The sequence below is a fragment of the Tauraco erythrolophus genome, chromosome 1 (assembly GCF_009769465.1).
Source record: "Tauraco erythrolophus isolate bTauEry1 chromosome 1, bTauEry1.pri, whole genome shotgun sequence".
Lineage (NCBI taxonomy): Eukaryota > Metazoa > Chordata > Aves > Musophagiformes > Musophagidae > Tauraco > Tauraco erythrolophus.
The window spans coordinates 14446762-14470893 of NC_141465.1; the positions used below are offsets into that span (position 1 = coordinate 14446762).

The 24132-nt window shown below is 41.2% G+C and overlaps 2 protein-coding genes across 6 annotated transcripts in view; one reads left to right on the top strand and one right to left on the bottom strand.

The window, feature by feature from the left end:
• PROS1 (protein S) overlaps positions 1-4309 on the bottom strand; it is a 34413-nt gene extending 30104 nt beyond the window's left edge. Inside the window, exon 1 of the mRNA XM_086628717.1 lies at positions 4231-4309. Coding sequence (XP_086484843.1) covers positions 4231-4309 — 79 coding nt within the window. The remainder of the gene's footprint in view (positions 1-4230) is intronic.
• Positions 4310-5172: 863 nt separating this feature from the next.
• The window catches only part of ARL13B (ARF like GTPase 13B), a 49703-nt gene continuing 30743 nt past the window's right edge, over positions 5173-24132 (top strand). For 4 of the 5 annotated variants that reach the window (XM_086628965.1, XM_086629043.1, XM_086629208.1 and 1 more), the window contains exons 1-4: positions 5173-5210; positions 10191-10365; positions 12113-12183; positions 15465-15714. In XM_086628965.1, coding sequence (XP_086485091.1) covers positions 10307-10365; positions 12113-12183; positions 15465-15714 — 380 coding nt within the window. In that variant the 5' untranslated portion in view covers positions 5173-5210; positions 10191-10306. Of the gene's footprint in view, positions 5211-10190; positions 10366-12112; positions 12184-15464; positions 15715-24132 lie in introns of those variants that run through there. The other variant, XM_086629137.1, reaches the window with a different exon arrangement.

The window sequence follows — 24132 nt, forward strand, 5'->3', positions numbered from 1 at the left end:
TTTTTTTCTAGCTATTACAAAGTGAGATATGTAGGTAAGAAGTGGCAAAAAGCTGTGAAGCCTTTTATATTACCTGTTTCAGTGATCTAGGAGTAAATATTCTGATCCTATCTAACTTATGTGAGACCAAAAGTGTGTCTTATAAACTCAGACTGTTACATGTAATTAACATAAATGTTATTTTGTTTTTCAGAGCTGTAAAGAACAAGACAAAGTAAAAGGTGCAAATGATATCCTGAGAAATATCAAGGCAGATAACCTACAAATACATTCACATTTTACGAAGATAAAATACAATCCTAGCTAACTTTTATATTTCAGATCCAGCACGTTGTGTGTCATTACTTAATTTTTACATATCTTGTCATAGTCATTTTATTGACTTTTACACAAACGGTGAACAAATAAGTGAGTTGACAGGAACAGCAACTAAATTAGACTGCCTTGTTAGTTTAATTTTTGGACATACTTTGTGATTAAGAGAAAAATGGATGAACGTAATTGGAAAAAGTCCAGCTGCTAGGGTTAAAGAGCATGGCTGACATATGTTAACTGGAGAGCACCACACTTCCACCCCTGCCCTTCTTTTATCAGCCTTTGCACAACTTCACCTCTCGGACTGGCCCAACTGTGTGAGGTTCATGACACCCGCCGTGCAACCCAGATATGATGTACGTAAATATTCATCGCTAGTCTGCAAAGAAGATCAATTCAAGCAGGCGTAGTCAATTCAGTCCTGTGTATGAGCATGTAAAACCTCAATCCCAGAGCATGTTTATGACACACACCAGCAGCCAAGTGTCCGAGAACAGCCTCCCAATGTCTGTGTGCTAACAGGAAGGAAAAAACTTAGAAGGCTCATGAGAAAGAGCAGCTAATGAGGGCCAGAACCTGAAGCAAGAACAGCTTTCAGGTGACATGTAACTAAAACCATATCATCCTAACCACGTTACTTAAAGGTCTCTCAAGTGACAGGGAACACACTCCGAAGTGCTGCAACATTGGATAATGACCTGAAGAAACCTTTCTGTTACAGTATCCTAAATGTATTTGATGTGGGATAAGATTGTAACTGCAAACTGATCTATTTGTGTTCATTCTGGTCAGACTAATCTTTCTGGTAAGGCAATAGGTTAAGATCTCCTGAGCATAAGGTGGATCCACTACAGCATATCTCCAAAGTTTTGAAGGACATCTTTATTTCAGAGGGCAACCAGCAAGTTGCTTAGAAATGCAAGGAAGAGAAGTCAGCTCGTGCCCTTCCCCACGAGTAAGTATATGAGCAGGCAGCAGTCTGGTATTTGAGGATTCATTTCTTCTTATACACGTTGATCTATATGGTGGTCTTACTGGAGAACGGTAAGAACTCTGTAAGGTAAAGACTGATCCTCAAGGAAACTTCTCAGAGAAAGAAAAGTCTTATCTTACTTTCAGGGCCCCCACTTCCAGAAATTCTTGGCGCAAAAGAAATGATTTGAGCCTGCTTTCCTCTTCTGCTGTTCTCCGCTTCCATAAACCTTAAGGTATGCCATAAGCACCTCCCAGGGGCTGTTAACAACGTATTTCAAGAGCCGGATTTGGATTCTCCGGTTGTTACGTACCCTTCATACAGCAGTTAGGACGAGCAATGAACTGGAAACTCCTGCAACTGTGGATCTTCTAGACCTAGTCTCTCAATCCATGATCCTACCACTAACACATTGTCTGCTGGGAGACTGGCAAAAATCATGGTGAGATGACAGGACAAGAAGAACCTCATAAGAGCTATTCTGAGCTCTAAGTGCACTGAAAAGCATACCCAGGAAAACATTTAGATAATTTATTTACCACCAACTGTTGCTAGCAGTGTCATTTTAATTAATTTGAGTAAATGGCTTTATTTGTCATTACATAAAAGCACACTAATAAGAAGGATGCAGAAAGTCCATCTGTTCCGAGGCAAAAGGAGTGACAAAAAATAGTAAAATTGTGCATTGCACCTGCTGATCTTGCTTACATTGGGGATTTCTACCAGCGTGCGCGTGCCCATGCTGACATAGCTTCGGGGCAGAGGCTCTGTGGTATAGATGAGGCCCAATTCACAGCCGACTTTAAACAATCTTGGTTTGACCTTTAGCTACATCCTTCTCATTCTCACACAGACTTTCCGTAAATAAAGCACAAGAAAATTCCAGGTGCGTGAAATGTTCTTGAGGATATTACATCATATATAATACTGCCTACCTCGTTTTCAGTACAGTGGGGTAATAGAAACAGGTCTTTTCCCCTACATCACAGTAGTTCAGCCTTCTCCTAAACTGATTGCGTATGACTTTTGAGTTTAAATAATGCATGTAACTTAATGAAAATTCCATATTTTTAGTGCAAATATTTCAATTCCCATGCACAGAATCAGTGTATTTATTCAACTGTTTTTTCCTTACAAAGATTATGATAGGACTTTTATTTTAAACAAAATAAAATCCTGACTGCTGCTGCCCCCAGTTTGATTACAGGAAACTCCAGCCCACTTCTGACCCTGACAAACCAACAGTTAACCCTTAATGAACTCAGTGTGTTTCATATGGTTATCACTGAAGCCTCACGGAATTCTACAGCCTTACGATTTCAATAGGTGTTGTACAGACACTGTGCAGTGATTACTTATCAAGCACTTGTTTAGAAGCCATGCTACAGAAAAAGAAAAAAAGAAATGGTGGGAGCGAATGGGATTCAGTGGCTCCTTACAGCTGTTTCGCAGTGCGGATGCAACTATAAACCCGACGTGAGTGGGCTAGCTAAACACAGCTCGGAGCTGCTTACCTAATACCCCAGTTATGGAAAGTAGTTGTAGCCTACTACTGCTCTCTCTCAGAAACTCAGTAGACCTGATTAACTGAATAAAAAGGACAAGTGATGCCACTGCAGAAAGTGGCATCACCTTGTTTGTACAGCTGTTACATCGCAATCAGCTCCATAATTCCAGTGACTGGAGTCTTCCAAAATGCTTATCAGTGACATAAGCTTTATGTAGCCAACAAAATAAGGCCAACCAACTGCTAACGTCTGCTTGTTCCATCTCAATCTTATCTAAAACATGTTCCTCACTGGACGTGGGACCAAATGCAGCTGCACTAAGACTAGCAGAGAGGCAACTTTTCTTTATGATTATTGCATGGTACAAGCTGCATTATTAAGATCTTTCTGCTTTCACTTTCTTTTTCCCCCGTTTCAGAAATCCCTGGAATTGTTCAGAGCCAGAGATAGGAAACAGGACTACATGGACCACAGAAATTTTGCATGAGTAGGACAACATTTAATTTCCCAGTGTTCATAAAAGAGAAAACTGACAAGGTATGCAGCGGGAAAGATATGATGCAACCAGGAGAAAAGAACATTACAAAATATTTATTAGAAGATTTATTTTTAGGACTTGTTAAAAAATAAGTTATAAAATGAACTTTCATCTTTCCATACCGTTTCAGAATCCCTAGCATTCAAACAGAAGCCTGAAGAGTAAACATTAGGTTTTTCTTCTGCCTGTTTAATCATTAGTAAAACATGTCAGAAACAGGCTTACTTTGAGCTGTAATTCTACTTGTTCCAGATACACATTGTCGTCTTTTACTACTAAGCTCAAAGACTTTTGCGTCAAAGATTTTTTTATTCTTTTTTTTTTTAATCTATACGTGAGCCCAAGCAGTTCTTGCCTAGGCTGATAGTTCTCAACTTCTCGAGGGAGCCAGGGCTGCTTGCATGGACCCCACAACGACGCCGCTCTCCTGAGACCACGACCCACCGAGTGGTTTTCTCCCGGGGGAACCCACCGCCGTTTGAAGGCGCGCTTTTCCCCGCGCTGCGGAGCTGCGTTTCGGCCGCAAACGGCTTCCGAGCCGCGGCCAGCCCCGAGCTGGGGCTCCGCTGCCCCAACCGTACCGGCTGGCGTCGAGGAAGCAGCCGAAACCGGCGGGATCGCGGCGCCCACCCGGGACGGGAGGACGCGGCGCACCGGACCGGCGCGGAGGGCTGCCCCTCGCCCGCGGTACCCCCGTCTCCGTTCCCGCAGGGCACGGCGCCGGCCCCCCGGTGGGCGGCTCGCGGCGGGGCCGCTCGGCCCCGACCCCACGACGCCGCCGGCGCGGCGGGGCGGGCGGCTGGGAGCGCGAGCGGCTCCAGCAGCCGCCGCCCGCGCACCCAGGCCCTGCTCGCCCCCACGTACCCTCCTTCTCCCCCCCGCCTCGCTTCACTCACAGGTCGCGGCCTCCGCGAGGGCGACAGCCACAGCCAGGCCCGCCAGCAGCGGCAGGCATCGCCTGCCCCGCGGCCTCATGGCTACCGGGGGGCGGCCGGGACAGCGCACGGCGCCGTGACTGAGCGGCGGCGCCTCTGCGCGGCGGCCGGGGCCGGGCGAGCCTCCGGGGGCGGGAGGGAGGGGCAACGGGGGGAGGCTGGGCCGTGTCCGGGCAGCGTTGCCCTGCGGGAGCGTCAGCGGGGCGCCGGGGGCAGCGCGGCGGGCGGCGCGCGCCTGGCCCGCCGCCGGGCCGAGGGGCGGCCCCGGGGGCGGCGGCAGCGCACGCGGGGGTCCGCGGGCATCCTCCCCGGGAGAGGCCGCCGGTGCGCCGCGCACAGCGAGCGGGAGGGCGCAAAGCCGGGCCACCAGGCGGGCCTGGCACCAGCGGGAGAGGGGCGAAGGGGCCCCGCGCGGCGACAGACATTGCCGTAGGGTCGCGTCGCCCCCGGGCGCGCGCGCCCTTGTTTACTGTCAGCCGAGGGGACCGAGGGGGGCGTTCTGCGCCTCGCCTCCTCACCGCTGATTGGCTGATCCTCCGCGGGCACCGAGCAAGCCGCCCGCTCCTATTGGTTAACCGCGGGCCCGAGCGCCGGCGGTGCCTGCCTTCGCGCTCCGCTGCTGCTGACAAGTTTGTCCCTTCCCCTTTCCCGTTGGCGGTAACCAGGGGTTACCGGCCTGGTTACGCGTCCCCACCGCCTCGGAGACCTCGGCTTCGACCAATGGGCGGCTTCGCGCGAGCGGGGCGCCGGGCACGTGACGGCGGAGTTGCCGCGTCGGGTCCGGTGCGGCGGAGCGGAGTGCCGCGGCCGCCGCCTCGCCCCCCCGCACCCCGCGTTCGGCTGCGCTCTCCCGACGCAGCGCCAGGTCTCGTCGGCCGCCGCTACGGCGGGGACGGGCTCTGTGGCGCGGAGCCGTTAACGGCCTTACCGCCGAGCAACCGGTGAGTGCCGCCGCGGGGCGCGCAGGCAGCGGCCGTTCCGGGGGCTGCCCGCCGCCGCGGTTGCTGCCGTGAGGCAGCTGGTTGTACGGCTCCCGCCCGGCCCTGCCGCCGCCGGTTTCTCCAGAAGCGTGGCGGGCCGCCGGCGGTGCTGAGGCCGGCAGCTCGCGGTCGGAGCTGGGGCCCGGGTGTCCCGCGGCGCGGCGCGGTGACTTCTTCAGGGGCTTATGCCTCCGGGGAGGGCCCGGGGTTAAGTCGGTTCTTGGCGTGGCTGGGGCATCTCCCGGGCGGCCTGGCGGGCTGGGTCGCCGCGATGGAGGTGTCGCCCCTCCGGGCTCGGACCGAGCGTCCCGCTCGGGTCCCGGCCGGCGGAGTTCCTCCAGCCTCGCCGTGTAAAACACATCGGTGTGCGCCCGCACGGGCAGCCTCGGGCTGTGGGTGTTGGGCAGCCGGTTTGTAAGTCTTTAAGCAACGCAGAGTAGATTTTCGCTGAAATGGTGATTTTAAAAATCGGAAAATTACCCCTGCAGCCGAAGAGACAAGCAGAGGAAACATGCCTGAACCAAAGTCACTGGATTTTAGGGCTTCTCTTCTTGGAAACACAAGAAGGGTAGGAATTTGAACGGCTAGTCTTGTAGTAACTTTTCGTTACAGGAGAACTGATGGTCCTAGAGCTATTTTTCACAAATGCTTGTATGCTTTAGTGTCTCAAGACGTAGCAGTTCTTACTTGTGCTTCATGCACCTGTTAACTACACTGCAATTTTGGCAGAGAGGATGGTGTTTGTGTTTTTGCTGAGTATGCCTTCTTTACTGCTCAATCACTTGGTTTGCTGTTCAAAATATAATGCAACACAACTAAAATCCTGCATTGTTGTTATTAAAATTCAAACAAGCAAGGAACGTCATAGTAAGAAGTTAAATAATTAAATCTTATGAAGAGAGTCAGCTTTAAGTGGTTTAATTATGTTTTAAGGAAAGTGAGAGCTTAATATGACTGAAAAAAAAAAAATCTCTAAAAGCCTCTCCCAAAGGCAGAACACTTCATATAAACTCTGGCAGTGAAATGCATAAAAAGTTCTTGCTTTGTACTTTAATATGGAAGTAAATAAACTTATTCATCAGATGACTTTGGATGTTGGACTTGCTGGTACCCACTACTTTGGATCACATAACATACGGGCTGCTAAGTAGTTCTTGATGTAAATCAAGAAGAATTAATCTTGTTATCTGTGTGAAGAATTAATGCAGTTATCTGTCATGTTTTGCTTAGTCTCTGAAATGTACTTGTTCTGTTCTCTTACCTAAAAGTGAGATCTTTGACATTCTTAGTCCTTTACACTTGTGCTGACCTGCTAGCTAAATGGTGTACTAGCTTAACTACACAGTTTTGCTTGTTTATGAGCTTGTGGGCATGTTGATTTTGCTTCACCTCGACAAGCATAAAGAGTTAAAGCTGACAGATACAATGTCTGGAACAACTTCTGAATGTTGTTAATGCAACACGTAAAATACATGTAGTATGTTCCACATGTGTTTCAGAGATCAATTTTTTTATCTGTTGCTAGTTCAAGAAACTCAGCCTCTCCAAAAAGCATAACACATTGTGATTTGCCTCCCTACCATAATTTTCTCAGCAGCGTTGAGTGCCTTTTCTTTCTATAGTGGCGTGTTTTGGAAATTTTCATCTTATTTGTCACCTCCTGCCCACTCCCATTTGGGGTTTTGTATTTAAACAAGATTCATCTTCTGTGACGTAGTCATCCTCTGCTCTTCATTCTTTAAAAAGTTTTCTTCATCTCATGAATCCCATTTGAATGCTATGGGCTGTATCTGTGCTGTAGAGAAATTTTGTGACAATTTGCAAAGCTAGGCAATCTGAATAATACGGGATGGAAATTGTTCTGTGATGATGCTCAGGCACTGAAAACATTACATTTTTGTCAGTGCATTGTTTGTCGAATTGTTAGATTTTGCTTTTCAGCAGAACTAGCTGAAATTTGCGTAGCTATGCTACTCAAAGTTAGCTTTGTTTGTACTTGCTTGTGGGTTGATGCGCTATACTCCACTGCATGTGTGGGTTTTTTAAAATTTTTTTAGGATTTTGGATTTTTCAGAGCCCAATTTTAATACTTATAATAGTTGTAATCATCTTGCTTTCCTTTTTAGCAATTTCTTTGTTCTTCACACACTGAGCTCTCCTGTGGAGAAGCTATTCTCAGGTGCTCTTGTATAATGGAATATAAATATTTAAAGAGCATTTGTTGTCTCTGCTCTGGAAGAAATCTGACCTGTTTCTGACACTGAGTGATGGCAGGTCCACATAAAGGCATCCTTGAATACAGCAGCTTCATAAGATCAGGAGATGTTCTCAGTTTCTACCTGTATAAATTATCTAAACTTTTGTGGTTTGTTAGGGACAAAATATGTTTGTTAAGGATAGTTCCTTTTTTTTTTTTTTTTTTGCTTTTATTGATCTAGATTGGGAAGGTGACAACTTTAGAAAGTTGTTACAATACTTAATTATTCAGTTTTCTGCGTTATTTGAAATTACCTTAGTTTGAGGTTAGTTACCATTTAAAATATGAAAGAAATTTCTTTCTTAAAAACAACCACGGAATTTTGAGAAACAAGCTTTAGGAAACTTCCTGTAGTAATTCAAAGTGTCACCACTCGCAGTTAATCTGCTCATGGAGGCAAGTTAGCAGTAGGGAATATCTGTCTATATCTCAGCTTCTCTGATATGAATCCAGTTGTTTTTTTTAGCTTAAGCTGCTGATCAGAATGGGAGCTGAGATGATATGAGCCTATGAGCTAAGGTGATAGTGCACGTTCTGTCTGCAAGGGTTGTGATAATCACTGGAGGAGAGATTGGTATGTCATTAACCACCATCTCCTGTCCCATGACATATGCATGGATATTATTCCCCTATTCCATAGCTCCCTCCCTCGAATAAAAACAGTTGATGACTCAGGCCCCGTATCTGGAGGTGATCACTCAGGGCAGGGGATATTTATTAGGTGATCACTCGGGGCAGGGCATGTCAGATAGTTGGGTGCCAAGACCCACTAGGGCTGAGTCACAGTTGCCTGGTTCCTCACAAGGCTCATCCTCCTTCGGTTCAAGTGGTTCTGCTGAACTGTCGCTGTACTGTAATGTACAAGTCAAATCGTGGGTTATTTCCCCTGAGTTTAAATCTCCTTGAGATACACACTAAACTTCCTCATCCTTCCACATTACCCACCAAGTGCACTTGGTCCTCGAGCAAAGAAAATCTCACGAATGGCTTTGCCTTTTCTCAAGGGAAGAGCAACCTACTGTGCCTTTCCCAGCCACTAAAAGCACTGGACTTCAATATGTAGTAAAGTAAGCGAGCTCAGCAACCAGCACAGGAGCCATTTGACGACTATACCGGGCTCAGATCAAAACAGAGCATTATCTTGAGCTCCACGTTGGGGAGAAGAACGATTCTCCCCATCAGAGCAAGAACGATTGTGGTGGGTTGACCCTGGCCAACAGCTAAAGACGCACCCAGAGTGACTTGCTGGATGGGGAGAAGATGGAAGAGAGGTGAGAAGGCTTGTGGGTAGAGATAATGGCAGTTTAACAGGGAAAGCAAAAGCTGCGTGCTCAAGCAGAGCAAAATGAGGAATTCCATCACTACTTCCCATCAGTGGGCAGATGATCAGCCGCTTTCTGGAAAGCAGGGCCTCAGCATGCTTGATGGCTGCTTGGGAAGGCAAATGCAATAACCACTAATGTTTCCTTTTCCTCCTCTTTTCCCTGAGCTACTTTTTGCTCAGCATGACATCATTAGGTATGGAATATTCCTCCTGTCAGTTTGGGCTAGCTGCCCTGGCTGTGTCTCCTCCCAACCTCTTGCCCACCCCAGCCTACTGGCTTGGGGGGAGAGGGAGACAGGGCAGAGTGGGAAAGAGAGAAAGCCATGATGCTATGCAAGCACTGTCCAGCAAATATTTGGCAATAACCAAAATATTTGTGTGTTATCAGCAGTGTTTTAGCCAGCTGAATGGCTGCTGTGAAGAAAATAAACTTCGTTGCAGCCAGACCCAGTACATCATCATACCAGTGAGGTCATGGATTTGAGTTCATGGAGTAAAATGGCTCAAAGCTTGCCAGTGAAAGGCCTTTTCCTGGACAGCTACTGTTGTGCACAGGAGGATCGTTGTAGCTGAATCTCTTAAGGGAGTTTTAAAGCTTTTGCATCTTTGTGCACTTGACCGCAAGGTTTGTGTAAGTTTTACTGTCTCATAGCTCTGTGTGCATGCAAAGAAGTAAACATGCACATGATCACACAGTTATTCTTCATTGTTTGCTCCAGAGCAACATCAGAAAGAGGAATATTCTCTTTCTCCTCCTTGGAGCGTAGAAAGTGGGATTGTAAAATGATGGAAGTACCTGATGCTTCTATTTAATTTAGTGAGAATTACTAGATACTAAGTGGCCAGTTCCTCAAAGTACTCACTAGAGGACTCCATTTCCTTGTGAGATCTTTATGTGTAAAAGAAATTGGCAGTTAAATGAATATACCTAACAGGTAGGACATTCTTTGTTTGCTTTTGATGTCTTATCCTGTTATGTTCTTACAAGCTTTACTCATGCTTGAAATTGGTCCTTATTTTCTGTCAGTCAGCAGAGCTGTGGGATGCGTTAGTGAGGCAGGCACTGGAATTTCACAGCCTGATGTGTCTTACTGCTCTAACTTGCAGGTTCCCTTGTGTGCGGCGGTCTCGCATTACTATTTTGTACGAGTAGCGAGTTGTTGCTGCCCAGATATGTAAAATGAGGGCAGATGACATGTGGGAGGACAGAAGAGTGAAAGACACAATGGAACTGTCATGGGGCTGACTGAATATGACATGCTCTGAGTAGGCAGGCTGCTGCTGGAGAAATGGCTTGCCTTGGTTGTAAGCAGGGACTAACTATGCGTTTCATCTTTTGTTTCTTTTTGGTTTCTTCTAGCGGTGACAAGACAACATCTGAGCCTCTGCAGTCTCTCTCCCAGCCTTCTTGGGTTGTTCTGGCCTGCCCACCTTGTTTCTGTAGCTTTGGTGGCTCTGGATGGCTAGTGAAGAGGGATGTTCAGTCTAATGGCCAATTGCTGCAGCTGGTTAAAACGGTGGCAGGAACCTGTCAGGTAAACATGTGAAAGTATTTTACATTTCTGTGCTGACCTTCCCAAACTGTACTTCATGTCCTCTCACCTATGTTTTAGTTTATTTCCTGTATAATGTTCTTCCATAGTTTTTAATTCTGAGACAAAATCCATCATTTTTTTCTCCAAGACAGAATCAATACATCTTCTGAACTTAAAAATGAAATGTTTATCATCTCTAATTCAGGTATTTTGTTTCTGACTCCAGGAAAGTATAAAGTTCAAAATATATTGTCCTTTGCATACCGTTTCCTCATGTTGAGCATTATGGGATGATGCTAGAATGTTTATGTAAAATTTATTCAGTTTTTGTCTTATTGATTTAATTTCTGCATTTTGAGATTATGAAGCGTAATGTGTTAAAACACTTTGTTGCCAAGAGTAGATGGTAGCCTCAGTGTAATACTAGTTTTCTTACTGTTATCTAAGTATCTTACTACTGCATTTTGTCGGTAGCCTGGAGATCCGTTCTTGCCTATGGAATCCTAATGTTCTCGTTTGTTTCTGTTATTCGTACATTGACAGCCTACATCCTGCATCCTTTCGCTCCAATTGGCAGACATAGTGCGTAGTTTGCTTCAAACTATTTACAAACTGTGGGGAAAAGAAATAAGGAGTACACCACACTAATTTATACTTCATGCTCATGCAGGAGGATTTGCTATTTTCTCCATTGCTGTGTAGTTCATGTTTTACAGAAAACACTGCTGTTCAAAGTACTGTATTGGATTGAATAACTTTCTGACACCACCAATGTGTTGTAGACAATTGTGAGCTTATAAATGTTCATGGCTGTTCTGACCCTAGCTGACTGTTGTAGTAGAGTTTACTGTGACCCTACTGTTGTGGTTTTTTAGATTCTTTTCTCAGAGCTTTTTGGCTGTTCTGAAATAACTTGTGTAAATTATACTTCATGTATGATGCTATTATAGTTTTAAGACTGGAAATAACAATGTTTTTAGTATTCCTTTGCTTAAAGGGACATAAAATCGAGCAAATTCCTTTGGCTCCTCTGAGTCTTTGTGAGTAGAAGGAACTATTGATGTATACACATAGATGTTTTTCCTATTGCTTTACTTAAAATCCTATCTGGTATAAATTCCAACCTGTATATCAGTTTGCTGATATATTGTACCTACTCAACACCGTGGGTTTGCACATTTGCAGTCTAGATTGCTTGTTCCTGCTTGAAAGAAAGGTATGATGAGTACCAGTGCTGCTTGTTTATAGCATCTGATATTGTCTACACAAGTGTTGTATACTCTATAGTAGCTGCACTGGGTGAGAGAAAAATAAATTTCTAGTGTAGGCACAACTTTGAGGCAGAGAGACAGTAAAAATGCGGGAGAACGGAAACGAAATTACAGAAATTGCTAAAGAGACCATGACCACACACAAAAAAATTTCTAGTACTGTCAAATTAAATTTCAGCAGGCACATAGAACTTGAAAGTAAAATCATTGTGTCATGTGAAACTTAGAGTACAATATTAGACTTCTCATTTCAAACCTTGTTTTTCTGCTCTGTCTAATCAGATCGTTTGACATATTGAACACCAGATATAGAATCATAACAATGCCTGCTACTTGGTGTTTTGATAACTATTTTTTCTGCTACTTTGTGGTAAATTTGTTATGCTTGTATTAAAAAACTTAACAAAATAAGTGACATATAGCTAGAGGAAAAAATTTGAAATATCTTTCTTTTTTTTTTTCTTCTCCTTATGGAGGAAGGTGACACTAATAATGGTGGGTCTTGATAATGCTGGTAAAACTGCTACAGTCCGAGGAATTCAAGGAGGTAAGCAATTAATTTATCATCTAAATGGAGCATTGAAAGAGAGAGTATAATTACTCATTTTCCATAATTTTAATCTAAAAATATTGCTTAATCTCTTAATTTATCTCTCCCTCTCATATTGTTGAAAGAAAATTTTGGTGATTGTACTCTCTTCTAAGATTCTAGTAGCCAAAGTGAGTATGTTACAGGCCCCGTTGTGTGAAGACCTGCAGATGAGAGAAAAAATAAGGGGTCTTACCTTTGAAACATAAAGATCCTGATTTTTGGTATCTGACAAGTCATGCTAGGGTGACTTACAAAGTAGGTGCTCGCAGTCATGTGCTTTATGCTCAGGACAAGTAGCAGATCAAGCCTTGTGTTTGCTCATTGGCCACTGCACCGTCACGTTAAGCTGATGTAGACCAAATCAGTGCTAGTTCAACACCACCAGCAGAAGTTGAAAAGCAAAGCTGATACCATTCTGCTACACATTTTTCAAAGGTAATAGTATGGTGTAGAGGCAAGGTGGATAGTATGGAGAGAGCTGCCTCTTAAGATATTGCACCATGCAGCGTTGGAGCCGTTAGTTCACTGAGATAGAGTCATTCCACAGAAGTGTTTAAGACCAAATGTTCAGAGTACCTTGGTGCCTATATACCTTGAGTTGACCACTGTATTGTTAACTGTGTTGCAACAAAATCTCTTCTGAGTTCTTGTTTAAATGTCATGAGCATCATGGCATATTTTTTTGACTACAGGAAGGTTTTTTCAGTAGTTCTATAAATAGATGAAGGAACATTTTAACTACAAGCAAGTCATCTGACTCCATCAGTTGCTTTAAGTGAAAGAAAGTTTAGAACAAAAACTCTGAAGGTTGTAGACCACATTGTAATTAATAATTACTTTGAATTAATGCAAAGATACAAAATATTCTGGTTAATGATGTGATTTACATCTTAGCTTACATCACAGAAATCTGTGGACCTGTTTTGGGGTTTGTTTTTTTTTTTTTTTTCTTGTGTGCATGTGCTGAAGTTGCTTTCGGGTGACCACCCAGTGATGTGCATACATCACTCAACTTTATATAAAAATCAGTGTTGTAAGTATGTATAATGAGGAAAAGGTTCAATGGAAGGAAATTGCATGTATGTGTATGTAACATAAAGGATTATTCTAGCAATACATATTTTGTATCATTATTTGTCACCAGAAAAACACTAGCAATTTTCTAGGTGCTTACTTCAGTAAGAGACCACTTGATTTTTGAGGATACTTTGAACTATCCGATGACACATGCAAGTAGGATATAATTCGAAATGAAACTTGTGCTTATGAAGACAGAAGTTCTCTGTTTTTTGTTTACTTTTTTTCCCCTTGTGAGACTGGCTTTCTCAATAACTTTCATCTTGTATAATAACAAGAGAGTACTTAGTAGTGTTTTGGCAGACTCTGAGACTCCACCTCGACTTTCTGTTTATGCGTGTTATGTAAGTTCATGGACTTGCTAAAACGTGAATAATAAAGTTATGAGTAGTCTGGCATTTATATTCCTGAATCTTTGCCCTGAAAACACGAGTGCTTCGTTATTCAGCCTTCTGTTCTGTTTCAAAATCAACTTAATGCCTTTATTCACTAAATGCGACAGTTATTTCTAAAAGATTTTTTTTTTTTTTTTCTGGGAGAAAATGGGATGAAGATGGGTGTTTCTAAAGGAAAACTCCAGGAAAAGATAGTTCTGACTGCTGTGACTGTTTCCCAGGGCTTAAATTGTCTTTGCCTCAGAAAGCAATTTTTTTCTCCTTAACAGGGCTTGCAGACGTTAGAACCTTCAGTTAGTCTTCAGGGTTAATAAAACCAGTATTTTTGGCTATACAGTCATATAGCCTGTAGGAGGAGACTGCAGTTTTGATTGCTGGGTTTTAGCAGAAACCCGATATGTTTCAGTTCTTAGGACCCTTCAACCTGGTCAAATCAGCATGGTCACCAAAGTCTTATTTGCCAAAATGAACCTGCAGCTTATATGGCAGACCCTGTTTTTACATTGAAGACTCTTTATTGTCAGAGACCTGACCGTACAATAGGAGTGGAGGTTTCAGCAATATCCACTTACGTTCAGCACTATCGATAACTTTCACCCTTAACCAACCCTCATGTTCACGTTGTTCTCTCTTGTAAGAGCACGTATTTACAGCTCACAGTGCAAAATGTTCTTCAAAATGGAGTCTGCTGGGCTTAAAAGCTGTAGTTTTTCACAAATGGAGGTCCCAGACCCTTCTTTTGCTGGAGTCTTGGCTTACATTGTTCTGGTCAGAGCCCGTTCTGAATCCCTACCTCGGCTACATGTGAAGGCTTCTCTCAAAAAAGGAACATGGTAGCCAAAGGCTGGTGGTGATTTAGCTTCCACGCTGCTCTTCGGAGCTCAGTGCTTTTGACCATGCCTTCATTTCTTCCTCTCAACAAGCTAAATTTTACATCTGCTTCTCCTGCCATATGCTACTAAGCTACATAAAACCATTGCAGGGATCAAATTAACTCACTCCTGCAGAGACAGCTTAGTAGTGTGAAGCAAGTACAGATTTTTCTTTACCCTCTGGGAAGGGAGACAGCAAGCAAAAGTATTAAATGTAAAGCTGCATTTTTTTGGCATAGTGCATGGCAAACTGAAAATCAGAAAATAAAAGTAAACAAACAAATAAAGGCCAAAACCTGATCTCAAATAAAGGGAATCAAGTAGTTTACATCTCGGAAGAATGTGGTTTCAGTCACTTCTTTTCAGCCCTTGGTTTGAACTATTGAAGCTCTTTTGGCAACCATGAGGGATAAAGAATAAATTTGGCAGAGCACAAGGCTTCCCAGGTCATAATGCATTAACTGTTTTGTTTGTTTTCCTTCTCAAACTTGGATTAATACCATGCAAATGCTGTGCAACTGTTCAGATGGGAGCATTGGTGGTCAGGGGAAAAGTAAAAACTGAAGTACACTGAACACCACTGCAATTTAACTGTGGTGGTAAGTACTACAAATTACGTTTTTTGGTTCTTTTTTCTTCTCCCTCCACCCCCGGTGCTCCTGTCTAAATTAATGTAAAGTAACTGGTTGAGCGACTGGTGTGTTAATTTGAAATTACCTGAGGAGAGGGAAAATCCTAAAAATATGTGCTTAGCAGCGTGGTGTCACTTAATAGGGAGGGTTTGCTCCATGTTTTTAAAATACGAATTTTGCTACACAAATCACAATGTACAATCCTCCTTAAATAACTAAGGACACTTCTAATGAAGACTCTCTTATTTGAACTCTGACAGAGTCTCCTGAAGATGTGGCTCCAACAGTTGGGTTTTCCAAGATTGACCTTAAACAGGGACGCTTCGAAGTCACCATCTTTGATTTAGGAGGTGGAAAACGAATTCGAAATATCTGGAGAAATTACTATGCTGAGTCCTATGGTGTAATATTTGTTGTGGATTCCAGTGACATTGCAAGAATGGAAGAAACAAAGCAAGCCATGATAGAAGTTTTAAACAGCCCTAAGATATCAGGAAAACCCGTATTAGTGTAAGTAATGGTAATAAATGTTCTCCTAATAATCTAAATTTTGTAAATTTTGACCTTCAATACACCTAAAGAGGTATTTATGTGTAGTATAAACATGAGTATAAAGTACACTAATACTACTATAACTTAAGCATTAAGCAACATTACAATTAATTTTACAGTATTTCTGAAGTATTTATTTATGCCAATCTTAATACCATACTAGTGAACAAAGCCTTTTCTTGCTTTCTTCCCTCCTTCTTTCCCTCTTGAGTTGTACATGGTGATATACTGAATCCATTCATCTGACATTAGATCTAGTTTAGTCCTTCTCAGGGATGTTTCCTTCTCTTTCATTGGCAGTGGAAAAATAAGGGTGTTTTTTTTTAACTCTTTAAAAAATTCTAATATTGCTTGAAATAGTATGATAGGTTAAAGGCTTTGCAAGTTTGGCACAGCAACATGGTGTAAAAATATTGTTGCTATTTAGGCTTACATCAATTACTTAAATTGTAAATGGTTGATTATATAGTGCAATACCAGTAATCTCTCAGCAATAAATGTCTTGTTCACTTAACACATGGTGGTGCTGCTGATACATGATCAGCAAAATCTCATTAAAGAAGGCTTATTTTAATAGTATTTGGCATATGCTTTTTTTTCAGTGCGTGTGTTTTAATTAAAAAAAACAGTTAAAGATTCAAAAGGTCTAGAAACGTTCTTTCACAGAACAGATAGATTCATTAACTTCTCTGCTTAAATAATAGCTTTTGTAAAATATTGAAAATAACAAATTTTACTGAATTCAGCCACACGAAAGATCTTTGAGGACAAATACCCATTTGAAGTTACAAAATAAAGTATGGAAGTTTAAAATGGTTTATCAGGACAATATCTTTATGTCTGCATAAGACCTCTGTAACGCAGTAATTAGACAGCATTTCTGTGACATAAAGGATCTGTAAAGCTGAGAGGAGTGGCCTCTCTTAAGAAGTAGTGATGCCCTGGTGGTTTGAGGGTGAAACTGGCTAATCTGTTTTGATCAAGTGGAGGGTAGTTGAGCAATCTAATAGTATATATGTTGAAAATAGATTAGATTTTAGCTCTTATTGCTATCTGAATGTTATCAGTACAGGGAAGGCAATAAACCCAACTTAACGCATCTAGTTTAACTCAAATCCGTTCTGAACATGGAAGTGTGACAGATGACAGCTGTGCGGTGTTTCTAAGTAAATACAACTTTAGGATTATTTTCATAGAAATGTCTATGCCCTAATCCCACAATAGAATTTATTTGAGTGGCTGGCTGTACCTGTGGAAAGCCCGCTCACTTCCCAGGGACTTGATCCTGCTTTGCGATCCATATCAGTAGCTAACCAGAAGGCAGAGTGTACTGACAGAGTCTAAGGGTGCCTAAACTAAGTTTGTTGATGTTATTGCCTTCTAATTGATTGAGCCTCAAGTCTTTGAACAGGATTTGCTCTTGCAGTGTCCCAGTTCTGTGGAGGGATCTAGTAGTTCTTTATTTTATGCTTTCTATACGAGCCTGCGTCTTGAGGTATGAATTCTTTCCTGTATTGTCTTTGTTTTCCATTTGGTGTCTGTGCTCATGGCATAGCTATGCTACTCTTGGCAAGTTCAAATCCCGTAAACCCTAGAATTTGTTCCAGTATTTGAAGCGTTTCTGTGTTGTGAAGGCTGCAAGTTGTGAGTCAGAAAGGCTTGGTCAGTAAGCACTGGTGTTTGTGGTATGGTAATGAAGCGCTTAGCAAATGAGATTAAACTGGTCCCATGCACCTTCCCTTCTCCTGATTCTCACTCATACTTGCCAAATCAGACTTCTGTGGCATAAACTTTTTTCCCTTAAGTCTCTATAACTGAAAAATGAAAATTTATCAAGAGCAGAATAGAGGAAACAGATTTCCAAATTTGTAGTGAAAATTAGCCTTTTTTAATATTTCCATCTTCTAAGGATGTTCAGCTTTTGTTTTGTTTTGGGTTTGTTTGGTTTTTTTTAGTAATGAGATACTTGGTATCCACATAGCAACAAGTTCCCTAATCTCTGGATAAATTTTGAATTAGTGCATTTTAGTCTGTCCATGTATATGTGAAGACTAGAATTTACTGAAAACAATACAGTGACCTCTGAGTATAAAATCCAAGAAGGTTGAAGTTAAAGTAATTCCCGTCTCTCCCCATGTTCTTGCAGTGCAGAGTACAATCTATTTCTCTTTTCATAGAATACTGCTATAATTTCATTGCAGAGGAGAGAGACTCCTCCTCTGTGATTTCTACACTCCAGGAGTGTGTCTCTGGTCTGGACTACTGCTTTCCTCCAGCACTTGAAATAAACAAGGAGAAGCAGAAAAACAGGTGTGATTTGTTTACTCTCTGCTGCTTGTAGGTGCACAGATTCCTCTGCTCTGTTATTTGTATGCTTAAATACAAAGCACTTAGTCATTAGTGTTTTATTAATTACCAATTAACATCTTAAAAACTAATAAAAGAACCTAAACTCTAAAGGAGTGAAAAGGAGTGAGCTCTAACTGTGTGTGTGTGCTGAAGAATGATGAGAGAAGTATTGCTGACTTCATCAGAATAAAACAATTAAAATGTTTATACTGGATAGTAATGTTTTTTTTTAAGCATAGCTTGAACCAATGTACCAAAATTTCAACAGTCAGCACTGAATTTTGGTCTAATGTTATTCACCCTAACTTGTGCTATATGCAGTATCTTGTACAACTAATTACATAGAAGTATGCTGTAAGATTGGATGCAAATCCATTCTGGATTTAGAAGGCAACAGCAGAAGTTGCTGTTTATGCAGTATCAGGTGTATCATTCTGTGTACCCAGCATCTGCTTCTCTTTGAAATAACCTGCTGGTTGAACATTTTGGGGGTTTTTTTGTTTGTTTGTTTTGATTTTTGTATGCTTCTGGTAGATAATAATCAAAAAGACAGAATTACCTTTTCTTTTGCATTTGTGGACTTTCATCTATCTGGAGAAAACTAATTTTGCCAGTTAGATCAGGGAAAAATAAAATCTTCACGACTGGTAACTAAGAGCTTTAAAATAAACCATTGCTCATCAGAGTTAAATTTGTGTATTCATAAAGGAACATTCCAGTTATCAGATTATTAATATCATATTTGTGGCTATGCTCTGTAATATTTTCCTGATTAGTTAATAAAACTTGGAGTGATACTGCAGTGGTAGCAATGATAAGGAGGCAGGAATTTGCCGCTGGAAAAGAATTCTGATCTATCAGAGTTCTCTTCCTAATCTGCCTTTATACCATGGACTGCCTCAGTATATAGAAAAAAAAAACCTTGAAACAGAAATTACATTCCCTGTTAGGTAAATTAATGCCTACTGGAACTTTCATCTTGTTTTACTTGTAGAGCTCCTGGTGTTCAGAACATTGGGATTTGGATTAAGAGTTCTGTTGTTGAATGCTTTTAGAAAATTGGTTGTTCAATAATAATTCCAAGAGGAAATAAAATGCAATTTGTATAACTCTGTACTAATGAATAAACACATTCCCTAATATACTCACCTTTTCTTACATACTCTGACCTCTCTCACTAGTTCCTGAAGTCTCACCTCCTTACTCTTTCTCCTTTTCTTCCCTTCCTCCATTCAGCATTTTCTCTCTGGCTGGGTAAGCACATGCTGTGTCTGGTTGTGGCACAACAAGCGGAGTACTTGTCTGTTACCTTTGAGAACAGGTGAAGTGAATGAATTAAAACTAGTTTTGCTCTCTCTCTTCTACCTATATGAATTTGATATAGGTCAATAGTACGGTTATTGTAGGAGCTAACTGTCCTTGCAAAAATGATCTCAAAAAATAGTGGGGGAAAAAACTTTTTCTACTCAGGTAGGTAACTTTTGATGTGATGTAATGGGTAAAATATATGCTGAATCTTGAAGTTCCTTTATCTAAATATATCTCCTTTTTATCTTTAAAGATTTAAAAAAGAAAATAACATACCTTGATTTAAATAACTGTATGTTTCTTCCTGTAAAAAGGTAGTGTTGTTTGTAACTATGGAGTCTGGTTCATTACAGCAAAAACATCTCTGATAGTGACATTTAAATAAAAGCATTCTCTAGTTGTTTGCTGTTATGTGATAGCAGATTTGTTCAGTGCTCTGTATATTCATTCAGTTTCAAGATTTTCTCATTTGCTAATGTGGATTTGGAGTTGTAAAAAGCAAAAAAAAATAATAAAAACCCAAAACCAACCAAACAAAGAAAACTACACACACAAAAAACCCCCAAAAATAGGAAAAAAACTTTGACAGTAATACACTTAATGGTCACCAGGAAAGGCTTGGGAGTCTTTGAAACACAGTCCTTAATGAAAGTAGACAAATTAATATTTTTTTTTCATTTCGAACAGCACAGTAATTGTGGTTTGTCTGCACTGAGAGATTTACTCCTTCCCCTCTTCTCCCCTTTATTTTTCTGTTGTTCTTTGGGTGATGCCACCACAATGAGCCCTGCTGTGTATGTGGTAGCGGATTCACTTATTTCTACTTGAAGAGTAAGTTGTGTGTCCTCCCTCTTCCTGAGGGGGCATGTCTGTGTAACACTGTAGTTTGGTCAGATAGTCGGGGTGTAGACCATACCAACGTCAGCTCCTGTTGATCAGGACAGGTCTGCAATACTGCATCAGCAGGTCTTGCACACTACATGCCCTCATGCTATGTCCCAAGAGTTTTAAGTGCATGATACCAACATGAACAATTCTTTCATAAGATGCATTGCACTGATCGGTAGTTTAGACATCTTAAATTAAAAATTAAATAATTTTATAGATGTAAGTCCTAAGGCCAGAGGGATGTCACATGCAGCCCACGAGACTGGGGTCAAGTGCTGTAGTGTGGATGTGACCAGTCCTCTCAGAAGGGGGTCTCCAAAAGCTCTTCTCTGCAGACAGTTTACTTGGGTGCCAGTCCACACCACTTCATCCAGGGGCTGGATCTTGTTCTCCTCCACTATCCACAAAGGCAATGGGGATAATTTATTGTCCAGGTGAGCAACTAAGTTAATGTATTTGATGGGGAGGAGAGGTGTGAGAACAATTTAGGCATGTTGTCCAGCTAAGACTGTGATGTGTGCAGTAAAAGGGTTTTAATCATAATGTATAGGGGGGTGTGAAAATGAGGCTCTCAGTTCTTTCATGAAGTATATGGAAAATTCTATCCACAACAAATACTTTTAAATCATTCCAGTAGAAGAGCAGGTCCTGGAAAAATGTGTTTAAGAAAAAAAAAATAACTTCTTCCAGAATAAAAGTAAAAAATCTTTTTTTTTTTTTTAAATGCTAGCTTTTCCCAGTAAATACACTATTTCTATTATTTCTTTGAATAACAGAACATTTCCCCAGATTGTTTTTCCTATTTTGTTTTACATCTGCCAAAACAAGCAACAATCCTTTCTGGAAAGCACTGGGAATTAATGCCAGCTTATGTCACTGCGTGTTGTCTTAGATGTCTTTTGTTTGTAATCAACTTTATACTGTGAGTAGTGCTAGCAAGGTATGACTGTGAATTATCATGGGTAGATGGGTTTCATTTCACAATAAATATACAATAAATATACAATATATATAAAATACTGGTGAGTTTGAGATGCAATCTTCATTGCAGAGCTAAGTCCAGTTGGAGTCACTGGCCCACTTTTCCTTTGCCATCTTTTCTTCCATCCCAATCTACTGCATTATGGTATGCCCTAATCTGATAGTAAGTGTATGCATGTGACAGCTCTACTTTTTGCCAGGCGTAAGAAGGCACACTGCTGACAGAAGAGTAAAGGGGAAGACAACTCTTGCTCCTCACCTTCCCTGATAAAGGAATGGATAGCAAGCCTGAGCACTATTCAGGGAGAAGTTGAGGACCAATAGTCTGGAAAGAGAATAGGCTGAATTGTGCAATGTGGGCATAAGTTTGGTACAAGACACCCTATATTACAGTAAAATGGGGATATAAGGGTTCTAATGTTGTTCAGTGTGATATTTGCTTCAAATTGAATTGGTACTGTGGCATCTTCTTATCTGTCACTGCCCATGGAGGTATCACAGTATCATTTTAAGCAGTTTTCCTGAGGTGCTGATGGTATTGGCTGTTGTTGAGTCTTAGAAAAAATTACTTCAAGACGTTAAACTTTATATTTGGCATTTTTTTTTACTGTTCAGTGTTACTACTCAATTTATGTTTGCTTTGCTCATGTGGGCCTCGTTTAACACTCAAGTGCTTAAGTAGTTAATCGATCTGTTATGTATGGGGAAATTGAGTTGTAGAAAATAAGACTTCTTGCAGTTATTATCTTCAAGGGTCAATTCTTCTGTCAGCATCCTTAAGACATATAGGTACACAAGTTTAAATTTTCTGTTCTTTGAATTGTTTTGTCCTTCCTTTTATGAGAAAAGAATACTTCATATGATATAGGCAAACACAGATACTGTTTTTGTTTGAATTTTTTTTTGTGTTGTGGGTTTTTTTAGGGGGAAGTTTACTTTGTCATGAAATGTGTGCAAGAAGGAATACAATTCCATGTGCTATGACTGATATTTTTATACCAGAGAGATTGCTGGGCAGCTTTTTTCAGTGGAAAGCTGCATTCTACGTGTTATTATAGTGATGAGGGATTGTACCTACTAATATTTTACATTTCTTATTAGAATACTTAGCAGCTTTGCTTTAATTTGTTTGCTGTGCTGCATAACTATGTAACAACAAAAAAAACCCCACAAAAATGCAAAGTTATTTTAGTGATTAGTTCAGCCTGCACGATTTCTGCTATTAATCATTTTAAATACTCAATATCAAATTCTCATGATGTAAATGTAAGATGTAGTTAATACTAATTACTTTCAGTTAATAGCACCTGTATTAAGAAAAAGCTTTCCACAATTCTTTCCAGTTTTCTTACTTATCAGTTCTTCTGCAGCTTGTTATGTTTCTGTTTTGCCATTTTCTCACCCATATACAGCTGAAAACTACTTGAATTATTTACTCGTGTATGGATAGGCAGCTGTCTTCCTGAGTATTACTGAAACTTGAGTTTTCTTCTGGGATTTAAAGTACAGCTCTTGTTTAACCAGACCATGTTTACTTCAAAGAAATAGCTCAGTGGTGTGAAGAGGAAGGGCTAGCCCAGGAACACATTTCTCCCTCAGATAAGGATGCTCGTGTGAATACTTCTGCTTGGGGGATGCTGTGTAACCAGGTGGTGTTTGCTGTATTTTGGTTTTCTCTTCTCTCAGTGCTGGCTGCAATAATCCTTCACAGAAGTACCCTAATGCCTTTCTTTTTAAGGGCCCAGGAGAGAAGGAAAAGGCTATCTCTTATGTGCTTCTGTTTTTTTCTGAAGGCAAAAACAGGAAAAGAAGATGGGGTGGTATTTCTGTGTAGTGCGTGTTTCTGTGTGTTTTATATATTTTTATATACGTATACATATATATGTGAAAGCGCATGTTGTCCATAGCAACTTTTTTCTATGTCTTGCCCTTGGCACATAAAGTAGCTTCCATATATGTAACAGTTAAGGGAGATTATTTAATGGAATAGTATCAGTGGTGTCATTATCTAATTTCATTTTTTGTTGCTACTCTGTAAACAATCTTTTTTACTTTAAGGTTCAGACCTCTGATTGATAACAGTTAATTTCAGTTGCAATTTTAAGCTGGGATGGAAGGAATCCAACTATTTATAAATATCACAGTGTGAAAAAATAAGTCAGTAGTGTCTTTTGATAGTAGATTGATTGTTTTATTTTTTTTCCCCACTAGAGGCAATTAAAGACATCTAGCTCACTTAGTGTCTTGCAGAATTGTAGTGCCATTTGCTCTGACTTCTCTGTATCCAAATATAGTGGTATTGATTGTGTCTTCGCACAGCATAAAGGAGTTCAGAAATACATTCCTGGTTCGGTGTTTGGTTTTAGTGGTGATTTTTTATTATTTTGGGAAATAACTTTTTTGTCTAAGCTGCACTGTTATTTTCTGTTTAATTGCGTTAGAGCACTATATCTTGTTCAGTTCCAAAAGGGTTTGGGTCCAGGGCAGAAACAAACCATTGGGACTGTGGAAAGCAAAAGCACTTCACATCTGCTTGTTTCTCTTCAGTGCAGAAATAACTGGTGCTGCAAAATAAAGCAGTGGTATACTTCCTGTCTTGCTAGTTGAGCTATTTCATAGAGAACATCTTGTGTATCTTCAGGGACAGGCTGAGTCAATGGCTAGCTGCTCTGTTTTAGGTACTCGGGAGATATTCATATTTACTGCTTTAGGCATGTGATTTGCATACTTACATGAGGATCCTAGGCTCCTACAATTAGCAGAATTTCATGGAACCGTTTAGAGCTCTGGAAACCCTGAACTAGTTCTTCCGGCCACTGCTGTAGTAGTACAAATAAATGCATGTCCTGT